The following is a 24,309-nucleotide window of genomic DNA, read 5'->3' as shown; positions in this document are numbered from 1 at the left end:
CAAAGATATTCTCTGTTTAGTAGAGAAGACAGCGTGGAGATCTGCAACTACAGCACGTACGTCGTCTACAGCCTCGGACACGCTCAGCGTCACGTGAGCAGTATCGCCGTAAATTTAATCGCCTTTTTTTTGTTTTTTTTGTTTATTCTCTTAAAACAGATTATATTTAGTTTGTTTAGCTCCACTTCATTGCTGAGTATTTTTGCTCGGCGCGCCCTCGAGCGGTAAAGAGGGCAAAAATAAATAACTAAATAACCAGACGACTACACTTTGACTTCATGTCCCATAATGCACCAAGAGGGTTTGTTTTGTTTCCGGGCCACTTGGAAATCTACGCGGATCATTTCAACTAGTAAAACGTGCATATTTAGTCCCTGGTTTTGACTGACTTAAAACTGCTAGACGCCTCACAGGGGCGATGCTTGTTGGTGAATAAGGTACGCATGAAGTAAGATCAATTATTTGTTAAATATGTTACGCTCATTTTTAGCCAGCTGTCTAAATATACCTTAGATAATAACCAACATTAAGTAAGATAACGCTGACTGTGATTTCCCAATGAGTCAGTTAAGAATCGGACAATAATGTCTAAATATAATGTAACGTTATGTATTGTTATTTTATAGATCATTATTTCTATACTACTGCTCTATATAGTTGCTGTAATTTAGAAATGACACGAAATGCTGAATTCAATGGAATAGTCACATTTAAAGAGAAACGTGATTAATAAGTCCACATGAAGACATTATGGCAGCCTTTGCAGACCTCAAAGAGTTAATGTTGTTAGTGCGAAGATGCTCCTGCTCCACACATGGTTTTGTTAATGCTCTGAGGGCCTCACAGGACCCGTGTGTAGGTAAGGTCATGCAGACATAAGCAGCTATTAGTGTTCGTCACAACTGCCTGAGCTCAGGCAGAGGGGATTAAAGCCTGTACTCTGAAGGAGACACGACAGAGGGTTTTGCTATTCTTAATCTGCGTGGGTAGCTCCAGCTACTCCTGTGCTGGACCCTTTCAGATCGGACAGGAGTCTCTGCATGATTGTTTACCCTCTAAACCTTTGTCTTTTTTTTCTCCCCCCCTCATCGGACAAACATCCTCATACCTGTCAGCCAGGATGGATCTGGGTAAGGCGAAGCTGCTCAGGACAGGTCTCAACACTCTCCACCAAGCGATCCACCCGGTGCACGGGATAGCATGGACCGACGGCAAGCAGGTCTGCCTCACGTCCCTCTTCTTCCAGAATGGCGAGGTCACGTTCGGGGACACCAACGTTATCGGTCAGTTCGAGCACGTCTTTGGGCTTTTCTGGGGCCCGCTGTGTTGCTCGGACTCCCCCGCATTGCTTGCTGTTCAGCACAAGAAGCACGTTACTGTGTGGCAGCTGCAGCTCAGTGCCCTCGAGCAGAACAAGCTGCTATGCACGCAGACCTGTGAGATGAGCGAACCCTTCCCTTTGCTCTCCCAAGGCTGTGTGTGGCATCCCAAATTGGACATTCTTGCTGTTCTGACCAAGAGGGACACGTCTGTGCTGTTTTCTGTGCGGGTGGACAACAGGAGGACCAAAGCAGACATTAAAGGTAGTGGACTGATCCACTGTGCGTGCTGGACTAAGGATGGTACTCGCCTGGTGGTGGCTATGGGCAGTGCTCTCCACTCTTACATCTGGAATGACATCCAGAAGAGTCTGGTGGCCTGCACCTTCTGCCCCATCTTTGACGTGGGAGGCTACATCTGTGCCATCGAGACCACAGGGGACGCTCAGGTAGCCGTGGCAACAGAGCTGCCTCTGGATAAAATCTGCGGGTTAAACGCGGGCATTGCCTTTGACATGCCCTCAGAGGCTGAGTCCCACGGGGCCCATGTGGCCATGTCAGAGGACGACAGCGTCTTTCACCCCAAAAGAAGATCGTCTGAATCGGAGAGGTCTTACATACCCAGCTCAGGCCCTCTGGACCTGACCCACCTCTTGGCCCGGCACCGGCGCTCTGACCCAAGCCCCCTTATCAACCTGCGTCGCAGAGACACTGTGATAGGCTCGGGCCAGGACTCCTCGCACCTCATCCTGGTCACCTACGAGCGTAAAGTCACCACCACTCGCAAAGTCAGCATCCCCGGGATCTTGGTTCCAGACATTGTGGCTTTTGACCCGCGTGGCTCCACAGTCGCGGTGGCCTCAAACACCTGCAACATGGTGCTTGTGTACTGCATCACGGCCTCCACCATGCCCAACATCCAGCAGATCTCTCTGCAGGCAAACGAGAGACCTAAAGGGGTCTGCTTCCTCAGTGACAAGATGCTGCTGTTGATGGTGGGCAAGCAGAAGTCCAATGACCCCGCCTTTCTTCCGTCTTCCAACACGGATAAATACATACTTCGTCTCGCAGCGAAAGAGTTGATCTACGACGGGGAGACCCTCATCCCAACTTCTCCGTCTCCTCACAATCATGACTCGACTGCTAATTTCACCCCAAGGATTAGGAGGCATTCGGAGAACTTGTCAAAGGATGACAGGGAGCGAACGGGGATAAAGGATTTGGTGTTGCCTGGAGGGGGAGTCATTCGTTCGCCAGCAAACAGACGCAGGCTCGTTGAGGAGTTTAGAAGCGGTGAACCCAGCCCCATCACCAGCTCTGTCGACTTCTCTGACCGAGCGTCAGACCGAGCTACATCCAGTGCCTCCTCTGTCACAGTGGAGACCTTTGACATGGACCATGTCAACCGCATGAGCAGCCTGGCTGTCGCCGGCCAGTCCAGCAGGGACTCCAGCCGGGCCGGATCGCCTCGCCTCGAGCAGTCGGAGAAGCTTCACTCTGAGGCGACGTTGCCGATGCCGGACAAGACTTCAGGTCCCGTCAAGGACCGCGCCCTGGAGCAGCTCGTCCTTAACATGGAGAGGCTTTTTAATCGCTTTGCAGACGTACAGCAGTGCCTGACAGAAATCAAAGATTACACGCCGAATGGGAAGAAGGCCCTGAGTGTTTACCCTCATGCCTCTGAACCCCCATATGTCAATGTGACATGTCAGGTACAGCTTTCCTCAACTTAAAGGGTCTGAAAAAAAAAAAAACTGAAATTGTTGTATTCATGTCTTTGCCTTTCTTTACACTGTCCCTTTTTTTGTGCATGTGCAGAAGCAGTTATCAGAAAACGTGTTCATTGACGAAAGGAGGCCAGTGCTGCTGTGTGACGGGAAGCTGTGTCTGCGAGCGCTCCAAGAACTCTTCAACCTCACCATTGTAGAGATGATGTATGGTAGGTTCATAAATTAAAATAAAATAAAAAAAATAGAAGAATTCTTCCCTCAAACATTCAAATAACAACGTCTTTATCTTCCAACGCCGTAACGTCGAGTGTCATAAGTGCATCTTAAGTGGAAGTGGTTTTGTCTTCACTACAAAGCATTATCTAATCTTCTTAGAACCTTCCACGTCGCATCACCTGTCAGATAATCCGTCACGTGCCAGAGAGCGTACAGGGTTAATAAATCAAAAGCAATTTCAGGACACTCCACATAAGTGTCTGAAGGTTGAAAGGTCCCCCTCCCCCCCGTGAGTATTTTTAGCTGAAGTGTGATGAAAGAAAGTTAAAACCTCCAAATGTTTGTTTGTTTGTTTGTTTTTTAGCATCTTTAATCATTCGAGTTTCCAATTATGAACTGGTTTTATCTTTTGAGGGACCCACATGATTCTAATAATATTCTTCTGTTACATATGTAAACTATAATTAGATGTGATTAAGAGCCTTGGTCAGATTATGTGGCTTTAAACAAAAGCAGCTTACTTCTATTGACTGTGCACAGAGATTGTTGTTGCTGTAGCTCAGACTGTCCCTCCTTAACTGACGGGACCAGTAACATTCCCTCCAAGGCGAACAAGTCATTGTATAGTAAATGAATAACAGATGGATTTTAAAAAAACAAACATTTTAAGCCATTTTTGTTTGTTTGTGTTCCAGGTCCTTTGTGGATTGTGCTTGTGGCGGATGCAGACGGCTTTGTACCTCTGACGTTCAAGCCCAAAGAGGAACTCACAGTTCGGAACGGGAAAAGGAAAACTAACATACGGACTCCTGAGAGCTCCTGCCCTCCAAGTCCGGCTCCGGGACAAATCCCCCATAATACCATCGAGGCCTCCACTTAATGCTTCTTTACATACACATCAGTTTATGGACGCGTGTCGGGTGTTTATACATGTTGCTTCATAATATCCCAGTGTTGCAAGGTGGAGCAGAAATGGTGTAAACACGTAAAACCTCACTATTGCAGATACATATATTTATTTTTGTAATGAAATACAGCCGTCCTTTTAAAAAGGGCAATCCTTTTAGATGGAACATTCACATGTTCTACTTTGTCATGTTAGCTCACCTGACAGGAGTCTGCGTTGCTAAGGCCATCCATGTTGTTTCTGTTCATTTGATTGTTTGTCAAGATGCAGTCAATCCCATGCAGTTTATTTAATATAGTGCCATGTCCCGCTACCTAAAGCTTAGCTAATGTTTGCGATGGCTCAGATGCATTTGTACGTCCTGGGACGATGACGTACTATGGGAATGTTGTGGTCTTTTTTAGTAATTATCTGAAGAGTGTATGTTTGGTGTATGGCCTAAGATGTTACTCTCAAAATGTCTTGATGAGCACTTACAGGCTGAGTAGTCTGCAAATATAAGCATATCAAAGATGTTGAAGAGGACACGTTTGAAGCACTTTTCCCTCTGAGGGAACGTTACACAACTGGCCACTAGAGGGGGCAAGACTCTTTGCAATTCAGATGTTCAGCGCTTTATAGCAGACCAAAGAAGCATGAACGTGTGTTTTCTCTCAAATAACCTATCTTGGTATCCTTTTTGAAAAGTAAATAGCATATAAATAGTGCCTGTAGTTTGTGTTTCACTTGTTTGACTTCAGAAATAAAAACACTGCACACATTAATTCGGTTTGCCAACCAACCTCTACAACATTTATTTCATACTATCAGCCCTCTGTAACCATCAGATCATCAATAAATAACAGAGTTGCAGAGTTAAACACAGCAAATAATGATATACATTCATTGATATAAATTAATCTTTTTATCATTTTTTTATGTTCAAGATGACTGTACAGTACATGTGGAAATGAAACAAAAATGTTTACATTAAAACAATTATCTTTTTTTCAGTGTAATATACACTAATGAACAACTTTCCAGCGGCGTGGCTGAAACACGTGGCTTTGTGAGGTCACTCAAGATCCAGGTCACACGTTATTCAAATCCTCCATTGTTCTGGCGCTGATGCTTTGTTTCCTGTGGGGAATACGAGTACTCTTAATGTGGTACATTTCATTTCAGTTGTATAAAAATGACAGGATGAAAGATGTCATCACTTATTCACGGCACTACATGCTTGACTATTACATTTTATGCAACTTTATTCTTCCACTATGCTACATTTTCAAAGACACAAGATAATGCATTCAGAACACATGACATAATGATAATCATTTTTATAACTTTGTCTTCATAGTTTGTCATTTTATTTTATTTGCATTAAAGCACAGCCGAAAAACTATCAAACGGACAAAAACAGTGCGTTATTTATCACTGTATTAATAACAACCAACCAGGTATTGTAAATTCATGTACCTACATACAGAGATATGGGCGCACATGTACATCTTAATTCATATTCTAGTATACACATCTGTAAATGTACATACAGTACCCAAAGGGGAATATCACACTTAATACTTATTAAGCTTAATATTTAATAATAATATTATTAAAGCAGATGATCATTAGAGAGGAGTCAAGTTGTGAATCTTGTTTATGTTTCCCATCTCTATTCAAAAATATCAAATCAATATTTGCTGACACTTGTGATGATCTTTTCTGTTCCATATATTTTATTGAGAAGATCCTTCCATTTTCATTTAATTAAGTTATCAATTATTTATTTGTTTAATTTGAGATGTAATTGTGTACTTTCGTATAGTTTGGGAATACAGCACATGTACGAATGAGGTTCTATTTTTATACCCCAGGATTGCTACTTTACTGAAGTTAATTGTTTGCATATATAGTACATTTGAGTATGCTGGCTTCAAACAGTTTGTGCTATTGTTCAGCTATGTTGAACCTTTGATTTTTAACACAAACTTGTTAAAGAGAATTAAACAGGTGAAGCCGATGCACTTTCAGTTCACAAAATAAGCAAACAAATCTAAACCAGAGTGGGTCAGGAGACACAAAGGTATTTTTTAATTAGAATCATTCTCTTTATCGCCACCTCTTTGAACATATTTTAATATGCAGAGTTACTGTTAAAAGTGTACAACCCAAGAACATCCTCATCAGGGTTACGAAAAAGGACCATGATGATTTCCCATCCACTTAATATTTATGACTGTTTACAGGCTGAGAAATACTCCCTTTAAAATCTCATGGGCTAACATTTTGTCTTAAGGTGTGCTTTTTATGATATCCACTCACCTTAGCTCGTCCAGGCAGAATTTATTCCTCAGCCGCACATCTTCGCTGATAGGATAGAGCAGCAGGATCATTAACCCCGTAACGATGAAGGCCACAGGGGCAGCACCAATCAGCAACTTCAGGGTATACACAACGGGAGCGGGCTGCTTGCAGGCGCCGGTGTCATACCCTGCAAATCTAAACGTACACACACACACACAGAGGTCCCATTTAAACACAGTCTTATGACACGAATGACCAACCCAACACCTTTAACATCCTGTATCATACAGCAGGTCTGTACGTCTTATGTGTGATGTATCATGAGACACTACATTAAGATAGCCTGCCAAATGTAAGGTTTTAAAACTAATAGGGCATGTAAGTACACATTCTCACACCTGCCATTTCTTCTGTTGTCATGCTTCGGGTGGCAAGCTTTAATAATATGAATTTACAGTTTTCCAGGTAGTATGTCATATAAATGAAGGGTACATGACAATTTGATAGTATTTAGTATTTACTCAAAGAGGTAAAAAAACTCAAGGAACACTTGTAGTATGAAGAGCAGCTATATTTATTTCATAATACTAACATGTTCTGGCTCGTGGCCTTTATCAAGGATGACCCTGATGAAGGCTATTCACTCTTCATGCACCTTGGAAGTTGGTAAAGCAACCATTCACTTATTAGCTAAAATGATGTTAGCTTAGAAGTAAACCCCCAGCTAATGAGATATTAAGCTAATATTAACTGTTATATGCAGTGAATTTGGAAGTCGCATATCGCAGTGGGTGTCAGTGTAAAGGTTGTAAGTTAGATGTCACAATGAAATAACAAACCTGTATTGTTTGCAAGTTTGAAATTAGTTTAAAATAACTTTTAAGCAAAGGAAGTATCTGGCATTGTGTTTGGTAAGGGGTAGGAGGAACTTGAACATACAGTAGCCTACTTCCTTGCTATAAGTCTACATGTGGCCTGTATTGCACAAAGAGTTTCACTATCAATCTTTTCAGAGTGTCATCAATATTAAAGCATTGAAATGATATGTTTTATATTCTCTTAGACATTCTAAATTTATATAATTTACATCCTATAAGAATACAATTTCACATTATAACAGAGTTTTGAGCTTCCCACCCCTAAGCTTGACGTTAGATAAAAATGGCCGCCATCTGAATGGTCAGTGTATACTTACTCCAGACAAAGGGTGGACACTCCAAGGGAGATGCCGGAAGCAAACTTGGTGAAAAACACGTAGAAGGAGTAGAAGATGGCCTCATGACCCTTACAGTAGGGGTTTGCCAGCCTGAAGTCATCCACGACATCTGGCAGCATCGACCTAAGACACACACATTTTCAGCTGACGTAAGTTTAAAAAGACCTCCCTCCTGCACTCACTTTACGATAAGCTACAAACTTGAATCATTTTACCCAACCAGTCAAGATTGTTGCAAGTGATGATGTGAGGTCTACTTATTTATAACGCTTTGATAAATTGGTGGGCTGAAATTACGGAGCTAATAACATGATTAGATGATGTGCAGCAGGTCTCAGCCCACAGACAGGATAAACAATTGTCCCCTTCCAAAATAAACATGCACCCACATTAGGCCCTTGTAATTTGGGGTTTAGGGGAGGGGTCAAGGGATGAGTGAGGCGACGGTATCCAAAGAAACCTCTGGAAAACATACAGTTAGAGGAAGATTGCTTTACCTCTTGCGCTGTGTAAGCTCTGTGATGGTGGAGAAGATTTAAAGAAGATGCTGCCTTTAATTCATCAAAATGACATCACTAATATGACCGTTACATGACCTGAAGTAAATGGACAAGGCCTTCTAGGAACCAAGTCACCACTAAAAGCATGTTGGTGCACTATTGTGGTTTAACTAATGACACTTTGCATTAAAGCAAAAGGAACCAACATGAGCAGCAGAGACAGACATATAGCAGGACTGCAACTGAATAAACAAAACCAGAAGCTCAGTGGATTTTCAATAATTTAAGGATTTAAGGATGAAATTATATATTCTATATTATATATACAGTAATAATATGATCAGAGGGGGCCCTTCCAAAACTTAGGAAGGTCATAGTCCCAAAATAGGTACACAGGAACGCCATGGACAGTCTAATATTTGTGTATCCATTAAGCAACACAAAGTTGCCATTCTACTTATTTTTCTATCGAGGAAACTGACTTACCACCAAAGACTAACCAGAGACTTGTTTCATGTCATCTTGTAATAAATGTTTCCACTTTTAAGGCTGACATTAGCCAGAGCTCAAATATTTACATCGATTTAAAACCCAATGAAATATGGCCAAAAATGGTTCCACCTCGTCTGCTTATGGAACGATATGACGTGTGGAAGTCTTACCATGGCAGCAGAAGCGAGGCAGCCACACTTAGTCCAGAGGAGACAGCCACAACGTAGGCCACCACAACATTTGGGATGAAGACCAGCATCATGGTGAAGGGCATGATCCACTAAAGAGAAGGAGAAAGAGTGATGAAAAAACGTCCGCATTTCTGAGATTTCAACAATAACATTAGGAGCCACAAGATGGCACAAACATCAAAGTGTAAAAGCCAACGTTAACAGGCTGCTCTTACAAACCAAAACAAAGACAGAAAACTCACTGTGATGCCGCAAAAAGCTGCAGTCTTCTTTCCAAACCTCTGCAAAAACCAATGCCACAATGGGATGCTTATCACTGCAGACACCTGGGTAAACATGTAAATGTAAATTTATGGTACAAAGAAAGGTTTTGAATGTCATCCAGTCTACTAAGAGTGTATTGAAAAAAAAACAGTAAAAGTTAAAATGAGGAAGTTTTTATGAGTCCTTTGGGGTTCATCAAAGACTTTGCAAAATGTCAATTGCCAAGAGGCAAGTTTTCTCTGTTCAAAATGAACCCCCCACCCCCGCCCCCCCCCAAAAAAAAGGAGAAAAAAAAAACTGCCTCACATATAAATCAAAGAGTGTCCCAGGGGGAAAACTGTCATAACAAATGTATCTTACAGAAAGGTTTCATCTTTGCATATTTGTGAGGTGCATCAGTGATAAGAGCTGTTCTCACCAGGATGGTCAGCACAATATTCTGGAAGTGATCCCTCAGGTCGGCGGCATAAGTGCAGAAGAGGACAAAGTTGCTCTGAACCAGCTGCAGAAATCAGAGATCAAACATTCAGAGAGTCAGGTCTTGTCTACTCAGCATGCTGCTCGGCACTCCCCTCGCTGTTCTGAGAGCCAAATCAAGTGACGAGGGAAGCTGCTGACGGCGTTGTGCCGTGATTTATTCTGCGTTGCATGGATGACAACTGACACCTCCTCTGAGATGAGAGGGTGAAAATACACAGAAAACGACCCAACGCAAAAGTTGGTATGTGTCTAATAATTCAAACAGCCTAAACCCAATGTGTCAAAAGTAAGACACGGCCTACAAATGACAAACAACAAGAATATGTTGTGCCTGTATCACTCTAGAGAGTCCTGAGACTCCAAACATGCTTTAAAACCATGAGCTTTCAGTAAGTGCTCTTCTGCATTGATCAAATCAACATTGAGCTGGCAGAATTATTAGTATTAAAGCTCCATTTACTGTAACAGCGAGTTTCATGTCTGAGAAGCGCTTCACAAATAAATTTGCATTTACCTGAATGGCAACAGTGATGAAGAGGAATGCAGCGGTTAAAATGAGGTACGGCCCGTGTCTCATCACTAGGATGAAACCCTGATAGAAGGGGATCTGCTTCTCAGTCCTCGGGGCATACGGATCTGAAACAGGTGGATTAATCATGTGAGTATGCAGAATATCAAATAACATGCAGGAGAAAAAAAAGGCTATAGATTTGCTCCCTGGGAATCCTGGAAGTGCCCCTGCATTGCAGTGGACGCTGTCTGTCATTAAGAGCGTGATATCTGTGCTGCAAAGATAGAACTGGACTGTGGATGTGGATCAAAGAAACTTCGGGGGATATCCAGGACTTTACTTTAGACTGGGATGTATAATCAATTTCAATCATAATTACTGGTAATTAAATTCCCTGAAAATGTATACAGTACACATGCCTAAGAAATGCAGAGCGTTTTACATGTCACTGACCCTTTTTCTGTGTTGACAATGTCAACTTACTTGATTACATGCATTGTAACCCAAATGATCAAAATACTGCAAGAGTAGCTGTTTTTTAGTCTGCACCATTAGCTTAAAGTGATGTCCCTGGGCTATTCATTTGTTTTCCGGCTTTACTGTTCCTAATCCAAAGTGCTCTAACTCCTTGAGTCTGGAATGGCTCTGAAGGGATGCAACTTCTGCTTAATTTAAAAACCTGCACGCGTGTGGACTATATCCACAGATTAAATTGCCTGAACGTGCTTACAAATACAGGAGTAATTGTAGACTCTAATATTTTTCTTTAAAAAAGGAGGAAATTAAACAAAACTGTGAAGCTTAATCTTGCATTTTGCTCGATTGACGATTTAAAGGGGTACTTCTGTATTCATATTGCATATCAGGGAAGTTAAGAGGTCATTAGAGATAGATTTTGTAATTTGCAATGCAAGTTATCTGTCAAAGATACAAAGTCTGGAGTCAGAGCTGAGATCATTCGGTTGACGTCCATAGGACCACAGGGGAATATATACCACTGCATGAATATCTGAGTGATACTCTTTCATCTATAATCAGAGCGTTAAGCAAAAATTAAAGGAGTATTGATTTCAAATAAACTCTCACATTTCAGAGGATTAACAGTTTTAGACATAAAAAGCAAAATGTCTCACCATCTCTCTCTTTGACTCCCAGGAACATCACCACGGTGCAGACGAGAAACACTCCTCCTATAACACCAGCAGCTATCATGTAGACCTCCTTCTGCAGAGAGAAACACATAGCCTAAATCAATCCATGTCTTCTTACACCGCCAGCACAATCCAGGCTATTCTCAGCCTTTCCTTAATCTTTAATTCATAATCTCCTCAAATGCCTAAAAAATTCAAGTGCCTCGTTTATACATGCTATATGACCTCTGTGAAAACAAATGAAATGCTCATTCCGGGGAAGATTTCATTTTAGCTCTTCCCATTAAAGTCAGTGCATGATTTATTGGCTGTGACTTTATTGTGTTATTTTCTACATCAGTTTAAACTCCAAACCCAGCAACGCATATTTCACTGTACAAATAAAAGTAAAAAACAAGAAAAAACCTCAAGGAGATCTGTATCCTTGTTTAATGTCCAACCCAGACAGGAACTGCTCTGCCTTAAACAACTTCTATTTGTTTGCTATTTTTCCATGCGGCTAAGCCAAGCGATCCATTATTATTTATGCACATCAAACACTTCCTGTTTCCGAGGGCAGACCTGGTTTGCACAGACGGTGTGCCACCCTCACCAGTGACCACTGTGGAATTTTGTGGGTGGCTGCTTTGGGGTGGTGAGTGGTATAGCCAGATAGGGTTCAACCAAAATCCAATGGAAAAGAACCATTTGAAGCACAAATAGCTGCGGTGCAACCAAAATCCAACGTGGGACAGTTTGGACCTTTGCTTGTTTCATCTTCACAGAAAAGACCCATGATGGATTAGCAGCAACTGTGAAGGTTTTTTCACAGCTCTGCAAACTGAAATGTTGATATAAACGTGTCCCTAATCTTCCATTCCCTCCTATTTCAAGCTAAGTTGCAGCCAACTATAAGAACAACACTTATATTTCCAACATTTTGAATCTTGGGAGCTTTTAAGTGCGTTGAGGCAGGATAAGATATAAATACGCCTAATGACTTACAGGCTGTGGAGACCCCTAAATGTGGGGCCCACAGTTTGGAGCGTGATGAAAAGGGAGGAACCCCCCTTGTGGTCATGAGACGGGAGCTTGCTCAGGATATGGGTTTCAGACATCAAACATTGGGGTCCCCCTTCAATCCCGTGGTTTACAGGGGTTAAAACATGAATCCTTTTTGGATGTCAGACCAGTCTGCAAATATGGACCCGATTTTAAATAATCCACCTTTTCATTCAGCGCTGCTTTTTGTTTTTCAGATATTTTGCAAAGGCTAACCGCCCCAGCACATATTACAGCCCTGATTTAAGCGAGGAGGCTGCTAACAGTCCAAGTTATTTGCTAACCACAGTGTCGGCCCACTTTGAGCACACCTGGTCTCCTGGCCTGGCACAGTGACACTTACGGAGTGTGACAGGTAGTCCTGGGAGCGCACCAGGCTCTTGACGATATCTGCCCCGCTGCTGTTTCCAAGGTTACCATGGGACATGTTGTGAATCGGGCAGTGCTTCAGAGTGTGAGCACTGGCCACAATCTGGCCCTGGATGGCAGCGCCCACAAGAGTCCCAAGCACCTCCATTGTCATTCCTGGCATCATGCAAGCAAAGATTCAGTTATCAGTGCAGGAATATCAAAGTAATACAGACATTTTTTATCTGAACCTTTGGAAAAAAGGTGAAGAGGCATATATTAATTCAGTGTTGGAGGCATGAATACATTCTTTTTTGCATATTAAATCATCTTACGGTAGGCGGTGGCTGAGTCTCTCTCCTTCTGGTCTGTGCTCAGGAACATTGTGAGAGCAGAATAAGGCACATGGAAGCACTGCAATGAGACACAAAGACACAGTTAGAGCTTCAGAAAAATCTAATAAAGGCTGCTCCAGCAATAGTCAAACCATGGCACAAGTCTTAATTGTTTCTTTAATTTCATCCCTGCGAGCAGCAGACACAAATAGTTTAGTAACCACATGTGGGGTTCTCATGGATTTATTTAAAGACAATACTGACTTCATCATGATGCATCCTCGTGTTTTTTGTTGATCCTTTAAAGGACTAGTCTGTCAAAATGTGGATCATCTCTTGGCAGAAACCAATGATATTTTTAATGATTATTTTATATTGCAGTATCACTTTATATATGAACCCTCATGTTTTTGTCAGTTCAGAGTGAGCATATCCACACAGAGAGATCAGGTCTCGCCCATGAATTTGGCCACATTGCTCCTTTATACAGTAGCCCTGAATGGACAAATGAAACACTGGCTTCAGAAAGGGCTGTTATGTTTTGTGTGGTTTTTTGCTCTGACTTAAGTGGCCACCTTTGTGATCGTGATTGCGAGGGGGCAAGAGGGGAAGACATGATCAGTTAGCACTTTTCAGTAAGACCTTGAAATAATTATTTATATTATATAATAATTATTTAAGAAAAATACAAGAAATCTTATTTTTTATGATTTCAAGGTCTTACATTTTTCTTTGGTTGTATATATATATATATATATATATATATATATATATATATATATATATATATATAGTTTAAATCAAAACTTTCAAAAGGGTCAAATGAACCGTCATCATCAGCTTTATATCAAATCTACTGGTAATTAGTGCGTTAGTATGGATATGCTAACACGCAAACTAAGACATTAAACATAAGATACATTTTAACTGCCTACCAACTTGTTAACGTAGTCAGTTTCCACCATGTTTGCATTCTGGTGTACATTCGAGCTAGCGTGGCTGTAGGCTTTTGTAAAGTCTGTTTCCCATGTTGCATTTCACTCAGAATCAAATGGGAACACCCTAGATATGTTTGGAGGTCTTTTATCTACGTGTTCATGTGAAATCGCAAAATATACACTGTGTATTTTTATCAAAAGCAATCGGTGCAGTTTCCATGTCGGCCAACCTCAGCCCTCTGTTTTCTTCTTCCTCACCAACCCTGCCAGAGAATAGGCGAAGAGTTCTGCTTCACTTTGTAATTTACACAAGGGCTCAGTCAGCGCTGCGGCAAAACAAGCATGCAAAGCCACGGCGAAAATAAACACGGCCGTGAAAGGGCTTTTTCTTTTGCAGCCACTGGTTCCGTACAGCATGCCATTTATGGGGCTTTTAGTGAATGCAAATATTTATAGCATTAAACCTGCTTAACTGTCCGTCACAGATAGACGTGAGTACTGATAAATCGGTTGGAAATCCATTATTAGTTGATTACATAAACAGATTATATTTACTGCATCCTAACTTGTGTTTACAGACTGTGACCCTCTGAATAATAACATCTGGCCTCTCCCTGCTAACTTCACACAAACACACATCCACAGACAATGAAGGGAAGCTAAATGGGGTAACCAGCATTTACCCAGCGAGAGGTTCCTGGCAGGACTGACCATATACTTATCAAGTAGTTAGAATGACATGCCATTTCAGCACGCCGCAGTGTGGCCGCAGCGGTCTACACGCTCTGCAGCACATGTTATATGGGTTACCCCAGAGCAGAGCAAGGCAGGGAACGAGCGAGATGAATGGTCTGAACAATAATAACAAAAGGGAACCTAAATAACTACACATCCCCTTTGAGTTGAGGTACCTAAGAGCTTTGGGCTTGAATCGGCTGCACGTTGCAGTAAGACTCAATCCTTCAAGGAGCTGTCAGAGTCTGGCATGACAAGGCTTTTGTCACCTACATCTAGTTCTCTGCATTTTATATACATATTACATAACCTGCCTACTTGATGTTTCTTATGCACTGCATGTGGAATCCTGCTGAGTTCTCAGAGGCAAGCTTTTCAGATTCATTAAACATCAAATACACTGCTGAGAGAGCATGCATACTCACGGTAATGAGGGTTTGGTAGAGGCAGTAGAAGCCTAGGTACCAGAAGAACCTCCCGCTGATGAATGGAGGAACAAACCAGAGGTAGAAGTAGGAGACCACCAGGAATGGAGTGCAACCCACCATCCTAAAGAACACAGACATGCACATTTTTAACTAAATGCAAAAATGTGCTTGTTAAAAAAACAAAACAAAAAAAGCAATTCAAAACAGACACATATTCTGTTCACATCTCATATTTTGAATCCAGCAACTCTGGTAGTAATCTAAGTAATCTCTGAGCATCCATCATCACCAGTTTTAAACTGTCAGACTAGCAATGACGGAGGGGTTGTTATGTAATTTTATTCATGGCATTGCAGTGTTAAATTCAGGCCATATTTCTGAAAGATTATAGTGAAGGCTTAGCTGACTGCTAAATGATTACGGTATGTTGCTGCAAGTATGATAGGAATCTGTCCTGGGAGGGATGGGCAAGCAGGGAAATACCACAATATTGCAAACCAACATAGCATTTAGAGATCAACACACACACACACACACACACACACACATGGAAATGCATGCATATGTAGTACACAGTCCAGCCAACGCAGCAGGAAGCAATCCTGCTGTGTTGGGCTTTTCTCAGAACTTGGAGTGATACAGTATGTGGGCCATGTAAAATTCATAAGTAAACAACGGGCATGTGTGATTATGGTTAAAGCCAACAGCTGTGTGTTTTAAAATGAGTCTGAAAAGGGTGGATTACGGTCGATTTAAGAGTATGATTTGTCTGCAAAAGGACGTTAAATCAAACTTCCATGGCCTTCTTTTGATTTTAAGAGAAACCGGAGAACGTTTGGAGCCAAAAGCAGCTGTATAACAGCATCACATCTACTGGTAGAAAAAGACGGCTGATGGGATTTTGTCAACTGTGACTAAAGCCTGCAGGCGTTCTGACCTCTGGCCCCCTCTACCACACGGATTACAAACAGAGAAAGGTTGAGAAAGAGGTAGCGAGAGGAGGCCTTCAATGGTCATTTCTAGCATCGTCCAGCCTGCCCACCTCACTCTCCTCCTGATTGTTTGCTTAAACAAAAGGTGCCTGACAACGCTGGTGCTGCAGTATTGACCGCTTGGTCATGGGAGCAATGAAAGGGCTACAGGGTCGGTGAATGGGACAGTTAGAATGTTCCTGCAAGATGACTGTGTGTTCAGGAAGAGAGGAGACAAAGGCAGAAAACACACATGCATATTTTCTCACACGTCAGGCATGCATGAATGCACGTTCACACCTGCCCCATTAATTTGCCCCGTCTTAATTAAGCCAGAGCAGGTTGGCAGGAAGATGGGCCGTGCATTCCTCTTCCTTCTGACTTGTTCAGCATGTTAATTAGAGGATGTGCAGAGGAACAGAGAGGAATTAAAAGGGGTTAGCTGGGTGAGAGTCTTTGTAGTGCCTGTATTCCCAAGAGGAGAGAAAAGTCTTTCTAAGGTGGAACTGTTTTTTATACAACAGTAGAATAACAGTCTCAAGGGCACTGTACTTTTACTTTGGTATTGAATACAACACTCCCTAATCCACTGATTTACTGTCACTTTTTGCCTTGTTTTTTTTGGCTTTTTATGCTGTGTGTTTGTCTCCATCTCTCTCTCTCTCTCTCTCTCTCTCTCTCTCTCTTTCTCTCCCATTCCTTGCAATTTGTTTCTGGTTCTGCTCGAGGTTTCTGTCTGTTAAAACTGTTTTCAAGTACTTGCTATGCTGGATTCATGTTGGATCTCTGTAAATAATACAACAAGGAGACCATCAGGAACTGATTTCTATGAAGTGTCCTGAGATCCCTTTTGTTGTCATATCTAAACAAACATTCATCCATTGATGGTCTGAAAGTGTTCTATAAGGAAAAAAAAAAACAACTTCCTCCCTGTGCAGGGATAGTCTCTAGCTACAATCACAAAAAAATAAAATAAACATGGCAGCACCCAGAAGAACATTTCGAGACAAATTACCCCATTACTGAGATTTTAGGGTAGAGATATAAATCACTTCATGTCCGGATGGGGATGTGACACCCAGAGAGGGAAACACACTTCCTGCTAGACGACGGCAGAGGGGACTTTCTAAACATGGTCAACACTGAGGGAGAGTCTCAACAAATGTACTGATGAAGCCACATTTTAAATACCAACATCTAAATACCACCTTCAGCTTTCTTTTTGTAATCAAAGCTGATTTAACAGCAATCAGCAACTGTCTGCTTTTGAGTGCGGATGGCTGGCCACAGAGGACTTGGTCCCCAGCCAGCTTGTGAGGAATCTATGGTTTATAATGCAGCACGCATTAAATGCTTGATGTGCAATTACAGTAAGTGTCACGCGAGCTAGAGTGTTCAAAGACATACACTGTGCTAACACGCATAAAAGCTTATAAAATCATCTTTGATAATGGTGATTGATGGATTATGTGGACAAATCTTAATATAATCCACGGACAGAAAGACCACAAAGTCACTTCATTCTAAGACTCATAATGTCAAATGAGGTGGTCAAATGTTACGGAGCAGGCGATTTATAAAAGAATAACAATGATATTTCATGGCATTTTTTTGTCTGGCTCTTAAAAGCAACAAACAGCCGACGCCCTTAAATAAATCAGTAACTCCTCAGTGGGAGCGTCAGGAGCAGTGTAATTAAAACACAATGGATATTTATTCAGACCAATCCTCAGGTGAGAGGCTCCGGTCTGAGAATAATTTTGAAACCATCTGAAACTGGGGCACACGTCCTGTTTTTGTTTAGTTTGTGCACTAACATTAGCATGATGTAGCTGTCGTAATTAAGGTCGAGAGAGTGGGAGAAAAGCTAAACAGGTTTTATAATCTGTCAACAAATCACTCTCCATTGCGCAACATTGGATTTATGTCAACAGCACACCAAGGAAAGGAGGTAGATAGATTACTGAGACACATGCCAAACCTCAAGTTTCACAAAAGATACTTTCCCTTATTGTTTCACAGTTACAAAAGGTCATCCTTGTCTGGTCTTAAAGGTTGCTTTATGAAAGGATTTCACTTGCAAGCTCAAATCCTAAAGGAAATAATAGTCCTTTCCTTGCATACGCTTTTGAATCTTGGTGTTGGTACTTTGAAACCAGTGGAAGAAAATCAAAGAGTGGACATTCTTGGATAACAGTTAAAGTAGCAAAAATAATCAGAATTAAATAGAGGACCGTGTGTATGAAAAGAAGACATGATATAGTGTAGATTTTCCACAATAGAGTGAACATTGAGCTCACCAGGGCATGAGTCTTCCAATCTTGGTCCATCTGCTCTTCGTAATGAAGAATCCGACAATGGGGTCTGTAACGGCGCCCCAGGCTTTACCAATGAACAGCACCATGGAAGCCTGGAAGGCGTTGATCTATGGAGCACAAAAAAGGGACAGACTGAAGTTAATAACACATGCAAGCATAACAATTAAGCACTTACAAGATAATATATTGCCTGTAAGAACCACACTGCCTTTTTTTCTCACACATATTACCTGAGCGATATCCAGCAGGTAGATTTGCAGGAAGAAGGCCGTGGCGCTGGCGGCCACCTCCTTAGGTGCGCCTCCGATGGCGAAACACACCTTACTGCATAATGACAACTGCTTTCCCAACTCAGTCTGTGAGAACAGAGGCGACAAGAGAGAGAAAACTGAATCAGATGATGGTGAACTTAAAGGCCAGGCAGCTAATGAGCAAATTAACTTTCCAGCGCCCCAAAATGCTCTGATAAAGAATCTCTACACACACAGAAGAGCTGAACACTATTTGAGTTACAACGATGATGTAATGGCTTCGTACGTGCACGGAAACCAATTGTTTGCCACACATTCAGCAATTCAACTTCAACTTTCTTGTACCCAAGGGGAAATTGGATTTGCGGCAAGGTGAAAACAAACACAATTGAAACCCATGCAGACAGGCTCAGACATTAGAAACAACGAACACAGTGAATACTAAATGCATAAATACTAGAGTTCATCGGGAAGCAACAGGAAACTGAGAATGTATAAAGATCCATAGTCCATAAAAACATCACTGAAACCAAAATAAAACGTATTAGTCATCAGGGTCGTCATTGGAGTTCAGTCATTTGATGGCCTGTCATGAATTCAATCTTAAGTATGACTGAATTCATGACTGGCCGTCAAATGACTTGCGTTCTTGTGCAAGGCTAAGGCTTATAGTTGAGGTTTAATAGAGTAAGACTGATGCATGTATTGCTTAGATTTGAATAAGACTTTTTTCCTAGAACTGGAAGTGAGGAGTGTGGTGAAGAATGTGTCATTTTGTCAATTGGATGAATCAGCCTCAAAATAAAAAAAACCCTCTTCATTCCGGTTACACAACTGATAACAGATGCAAAGCGTATATAGATAGCGACTGAGTCAATGTGACTTCATAGGCGATTTAACCTGATTTAAACCAACCCGATTCACCTTCTGGTTGTGTTAGTCGTGTCTTTGACAAAAACATGCCGACTTAAACTCGACACAAATTCCCAGACACACCAACGACAATAAGGTGTGTCGCTGTAAAATAAATGAGGCCATGGGAGCAGACTTATGACTCACAGATAGTGAACCCTGTAGTCATTGTTACTCCGAAAAACGTACACAATCTATTTCAGGGGCGCACAAAATAACGTTCCTCCCTCTTGTTCATTTTTTTTTTGAAGTAGTTGCCTAAGAGCGAATACGTCACACTGAATTTGCTCTGATGCACGTAGAAGATGTGTAACACATCTGTATCCTCCTGAATTTCACACAAGTCTTCTGGCTTCAATCTTAGATCCTCAATCTCGCTATATCTCTGTCTCCCTCTCAAATGACAGGTTAATCCAGCAGATAAAAAAAGATGCTCTTTATATTAATTATAGGTATGTGTGTGAGAGTGAGAGGATCTGAAGTCGACCCCCTGTCGGCTGTTTGCATTGTGGTCTATGTGTGCAGACACCGAGGCAGCCGGAGAAACCCACCAAGTCATCCACAGCTCTGTTTCCCCTCACTTATGCTCTGCTTAAACCATCAGGCACGTGACGCTGTGTGTGTGTGTGTGTGTGTGTATGTGTGTGTGCAGCATGGAGGGCAAGCTTTCATCCTCACACATGAATAAGATGAGACACCACAGTCTGGGAGGCACAATATTTACGACCGTCTCCATAAGGCTGTCCACACATACATATCAAACTTTGCCTTTTCCTCCCTCCTGCACAACGTTTGGGGTCAGACACACACACACACACAAACACACACACACACATGCAGACACACAGACACACAGAACAGTGTCAATCCAAATCCAGCGGCCCATGCTTTGGCCCACAGCTGCTCCCCTCAGAGTTTCATGAAAGAAGAAAATCACCAAAGTAACCACAGCCGAGACCGACACACTGTTATTATCCGGCTCACGTTCTTTCTTCCTCCGAATTTTTTTTGCTCCTTCAAAACACCGAGGGGGTTCGAGAACGACAATTACCAGGAGGGACGTGTGTAATTATTCAATCCCAAGACAAGCGGGTCAGAGGTAAGTAAAGGCTGCGTGGCGGTTCCGACTTCAAAACTCTCTCTTCTTCCACTCTCACTGCAATTACCCCTAATTGGAGAGAAAAAAATTAAAGTCTTTGGTGTCTGGAGAATGCTTCTTAACTGATGATGTGCAAAAATACTCCCAGCACTCCTTCCTCTCTTTCTAACTCTTATTTTTCCCTCCAAACTCTCTATCTTTCATTAGTGAGTTCTTATCATCAAAGAGGATAAACAGGATATCCCCCTCAACTGGTGTCTAGATGCACAAACGACACACACTTCAACACACTCACACACATACGGAAACACTGACAGTAAAGGGAGCACTGGAAGTTTAGAGCATCATCAAGCGAGGGACAAGGACAGATAAGACTAATCTCTAAAATTAATGAATCCTTGACCATTACAGGGAAAACAATTTAAAATGTCTTAACTTCACCGCGAGTAATTTTAAATCAGGATTGAGGGTAATTCTACTGCGAAAACAAAACCCAAATGAAAAAAAAACAACTCCCTCTAGAGTTTGCTAAGCTCAATCGACCGCGCGTCGTAAAATGTGTAAACTGCATGTTTGCATGCAAAAAGTTAAGCTGCTAAAATGGATCGGTAAAGCAGTTTAAATGTCCATTTCTATGAAGGATTTTCTGACAATTCTTGGAATCTGCGGTTGCAGTCAAAAGGGGTCGACAAGGTTGCTTTTGCACGCGCTCACTTCAGATTATGTGTTATGAATAGGGAGGGAAAAGTTGATTATGTCAGTGATGGTAACGAGACTAAAAAAACGTGAGCAGTAGCCCAGTGACACTGGATAAACTCCAGGGGGAATCAATCCAAAAACTGAATGCATGTAGTCCTTCTCTTGAAATAAGCCATTTTTAACTAAAGCTGCATCGTTTCAGTAACGATTCGGAGGCTTTCATGTGGAATCTAATGTGGCAGTTCATTGACAACAGATCGATCATGTATTCACAAAGGAATACATCACTATCATATATTTTGTCCCCCTTAGGCTTCCTTTCTAGAGCTTGACAGATACATCAGTCAGCAGATAAAGGCTTATCGCTGATTTATAGATGTATTAGTTATCTATTTTCACTCAACATATAAAGAAAACAATGCTTGGCTTGATTTAAAGTCGTATTTGTTCAGTAGAGCAAGACTCAGTTCTAACGCTGCTTTCAGCGATGTCTGCAGAGAATGTAGCCGGACAGCAAAACAGTGTTTTATCACTGTTTAAGACAGCAACCTTTTCATAGTTATATTGGATCAAACATGGGTACAAAACATCATTTTCATTGCAACTGAGAAAAAAAAAACATGACAATTGTGAGAGTGATCTTTTTGCTGCTTCAGCAAAAAAATGTAGCACTTGGGTGCACTAGCGGCTATGTTATGGGCCCTATGTACAGAGGCTATAGTCATCTTTTCAGCAGCCGTGGGTTCAAATCCGACCTCAGCCCTTTTCTGCCTGTCATCACCCACTTTCCCCTCCCTTCAAATGCCCTTTCTAATAAAGGTAAAAAGTCCTTATCTGGCTCAGCTTGCTCTTTATTTTTTTTTCTACCAATGTTTAATTTGTTTCTGACTCAGCTTCTTCAGAATATAAGTGGTCAAAAAATGCACGACGCGCCGAGGTTTGGATGAGATGAGACAGTTGCAAAACTGGTTTGATCTAGTGATGTAATGCTGTTTATTAGGAGCCTTGAGCTAATGAAGCCAAACAGAGAGTGAGTGACTAACCGCTAAAGTATTACATATGACTGTAGGTGAACAACTGTTTGTTTAATATGGTATCTAGCTCACTAGACTGGTAATACACAATGTGAAGGCTTTCTTTTTTCCCCCTTGATTTATAGCCTGTGATGATGAAGTGCTGAAACACAGCTTCTCACACTTCCATTGATGCACAAAAACAAATACAAGAAACTTCACAGACCTATCAGCTTCTATCAGTCAAATGACAATCACAAATGTAGGTCATGCAGATAAAACAAAAATGACAGGAAAGGAAACTTCATCTTCTGGTGTTTCCGACACTAAAGTCATCACTTTCTACCGTCTATCCACAGTCCCTCTTCCTATGTGGGAGAGTTACAGTCTCCATCATCAAAGTCGACTGATATGGTCATCATTGGTCAAGAGAAAGCAATCATCTCACAGATCATCCCATCAACCTTTCACCAATGAAAACAATCAACTTCCAGTTATTGAATCTTCTGTGATGGGGATTAGAGTTCACAGGCGAACAATGTAGCTGATTAATCAGAAACAGATAAGCCACTAAAGAGATCGCACTTTCCATCTTTTTCTCATCTTTATCCTATCATGTGTGAAGTCACTCTCGACCCAAACTGAGCCCTGACTACACCAGATGAGATTAAGGATTTTATACAGATTTAGTACATGGGAATAACACAAGACTCCAAATAAAGGTTACAGCTGTGCCCTTTCAGAAATGCTGCGATTACGCGTGATGGCGTCTTGTTGAAAACTTTAACATAAGCCAACAGAAACAGGTGATCTTACCTGCTGAGTGGTTTTGGGAAAGAGCGGTTCAGTGGGTTTGATGAGCTTCCCTGCAGATCCCTGCGCTCCCTTCTCTCCTCTGGTCATGGCTGAGAGGCTGTGTGTGAGCCGACAGCCGTACTTCTGCGTCTGTGTGTGCGAGGGAGTGTTGAAGTGAGTGTGACTGTGACTCCTTGTGTGAGCGAGAGTGCGAGGAGTCTGCCGCTGGGCGGTTGTCGTGTGTGTCAGAGGGTGAAACTGACTGTGGCTCTGACTCCGGGTGTGTGTGTGTGCATGGTGCACATGAGTGACAGCTCCAGGGGCCGGGAGCTCCTCCTGCTCCTCTGTGACAACTCTGCCGCTTTCTGCCGCCATTCACATGCTGGGCTGTGCTCTGGAATGAGGCCAGGAGAGAAGGGCAAAATCAGACAGGCAAAGAACATACATGTTTATTGGCTGCACACACACACACACACACACACACACACACACACACACACACATCCAGTGACAATCATGTGTTGTTGGGACATACAAACACAAGAATGCAGGCAAAAAACACAGGAGCACAGACATGCACAAAAGCACATAGGCTACATGGGACATTGCAAATAAAGGATGAATACAGATGAAACAAGAATCAAACAAGCACTCTTTCCAAATCAACATTTTGATACAGCCTGCTATAAGTAAGAAGATATTTCGATTCGCACCATTTTTTTTACATTTGCACAGCTGACAATATCTTAAAAACGAGCAAACAGGCGCGCAATTTACGCCGATGTCCCGCGCAGGAGTGTGCAGTTTCCTCATCTTACTATTACTGTAAGTGCATCCATAAACAAGCACTCTGCACACCTGGTAAGAACCATAACGCCTGTTTAAAAACAAAAGAGAAAAAAACCCCACAGAAAGCATCTTACCCTTTGTGGATGAAAAAGCAGCCGGAGCTGTCAGCGGCGCAGTGGGTCGGTTTTGTAGCCTGAGTAAGTTTTCGCTCTGTGCGGTGATCTGCCAGTCAGTCTGACGGGCGGGATGAGAAGGAGACTGCGGAGGATGGAGATGGTCTGCGCGTCTCCACTCCCGGTTGATTGTAGTCTGCAGTGACGGAGCTGCGCCTTACAGCGGCCGGGACGGTGTATGACACACACACACACACACAC

At 42.1% G+C, this 24,309-nt stretch overlaps 2 protein-coding genes across 5 annotated transcripts; one reads left to right on the top strand and one right to left on the bottom strand.

Annotated features, from left to right (window-relative positions):
- The first annotated feature begins 65 nt into the window (after positions 1-65).
- wdcp (WD repeat and coiled coil containing) lies at positions 66-4,878 on the top strand. Of its 4 annotated transcripts, none has more exons than XM_079349812.1 (4): positions 66-108; positions 1,120-3,031; positions 3,138-3,258; positions 3,961-4,878. In XM_079349812.1, exons 2-4 carry the CDS (start codon positions 1,121-1,123, stop codon positions 4,143-4,145), a joined length of 2,217 nt encoding a protein of 738 aa, XP_079205938.1. In that variant the 5' UTR covers positions 66-108; position 1,120; the 3' UTR covers positions 4,146-4,878. The 4 variants fall into 4 exon arrangements, with proteins under 4 accessions (XP_079205938.1, XP_079205937.1, XP_079205935.1 ...); XM_079349811.1 differs by lacking the exon at positions 66-108 and adding an exon at positions 115-437; XM_079349809.1 differs by lacking the exon at positions 66-108 and adding an exon at positions 115-448.
- Positions 4,879-5,031: 153 nt separating this feature from the next.
- mfsd2b (MFSD2 lysolipid transporter B, sphingolipid) lies at positions 5,032-24,309 on the bottom strand. Its single transcript, XM_079349844.1, has 15 exons — positions 24,070-24,309; positions 23,168-23,540; positions 18,608-18,733; positions 18,360-18,484; positions 15,086-15,209; positions 12,988-13,066; positions 12,648-12,829; positions 11,246-11,336; positions 10,116-10,237; positions 9,540-9,623; positions 9,100-9,183; positions 8,837-8,946; positions 7,654-7,797; positions 6,477-6,653; positions 5,032-5,291 (listed from the first exon to the last, which is right to left on the bottom strand). Exons 2-15 carry the CDS (start codon positions 23,519-23,521, stop codon positions 5,243-5,245), a joined length of 1,851 nt encoding a protein of 616 aa, XP_079205970.1. The 5' UTR covers positions 23,522-23,540; positions 24,070-24,309; the 3' UTR covers positions 5,032-5,242.

This window comes from Symphodus melops, assembly GCF_947650265.1.
Source record: "Symphodus melops genome assembly, chromosome: 1".
Classification (NCBI taxonomy): domain Eukaryota; kingdom Metazoa; phylum Chordata; class Actinopteri; order Labriformes; family Labridae; genus Symphodus; species Symphodus melops.
The sequence above is the reverse complement of the archived record's forward strand: the minus strand, read 5'-3'. Positions and strand labels throughout refer to the sequence as shown.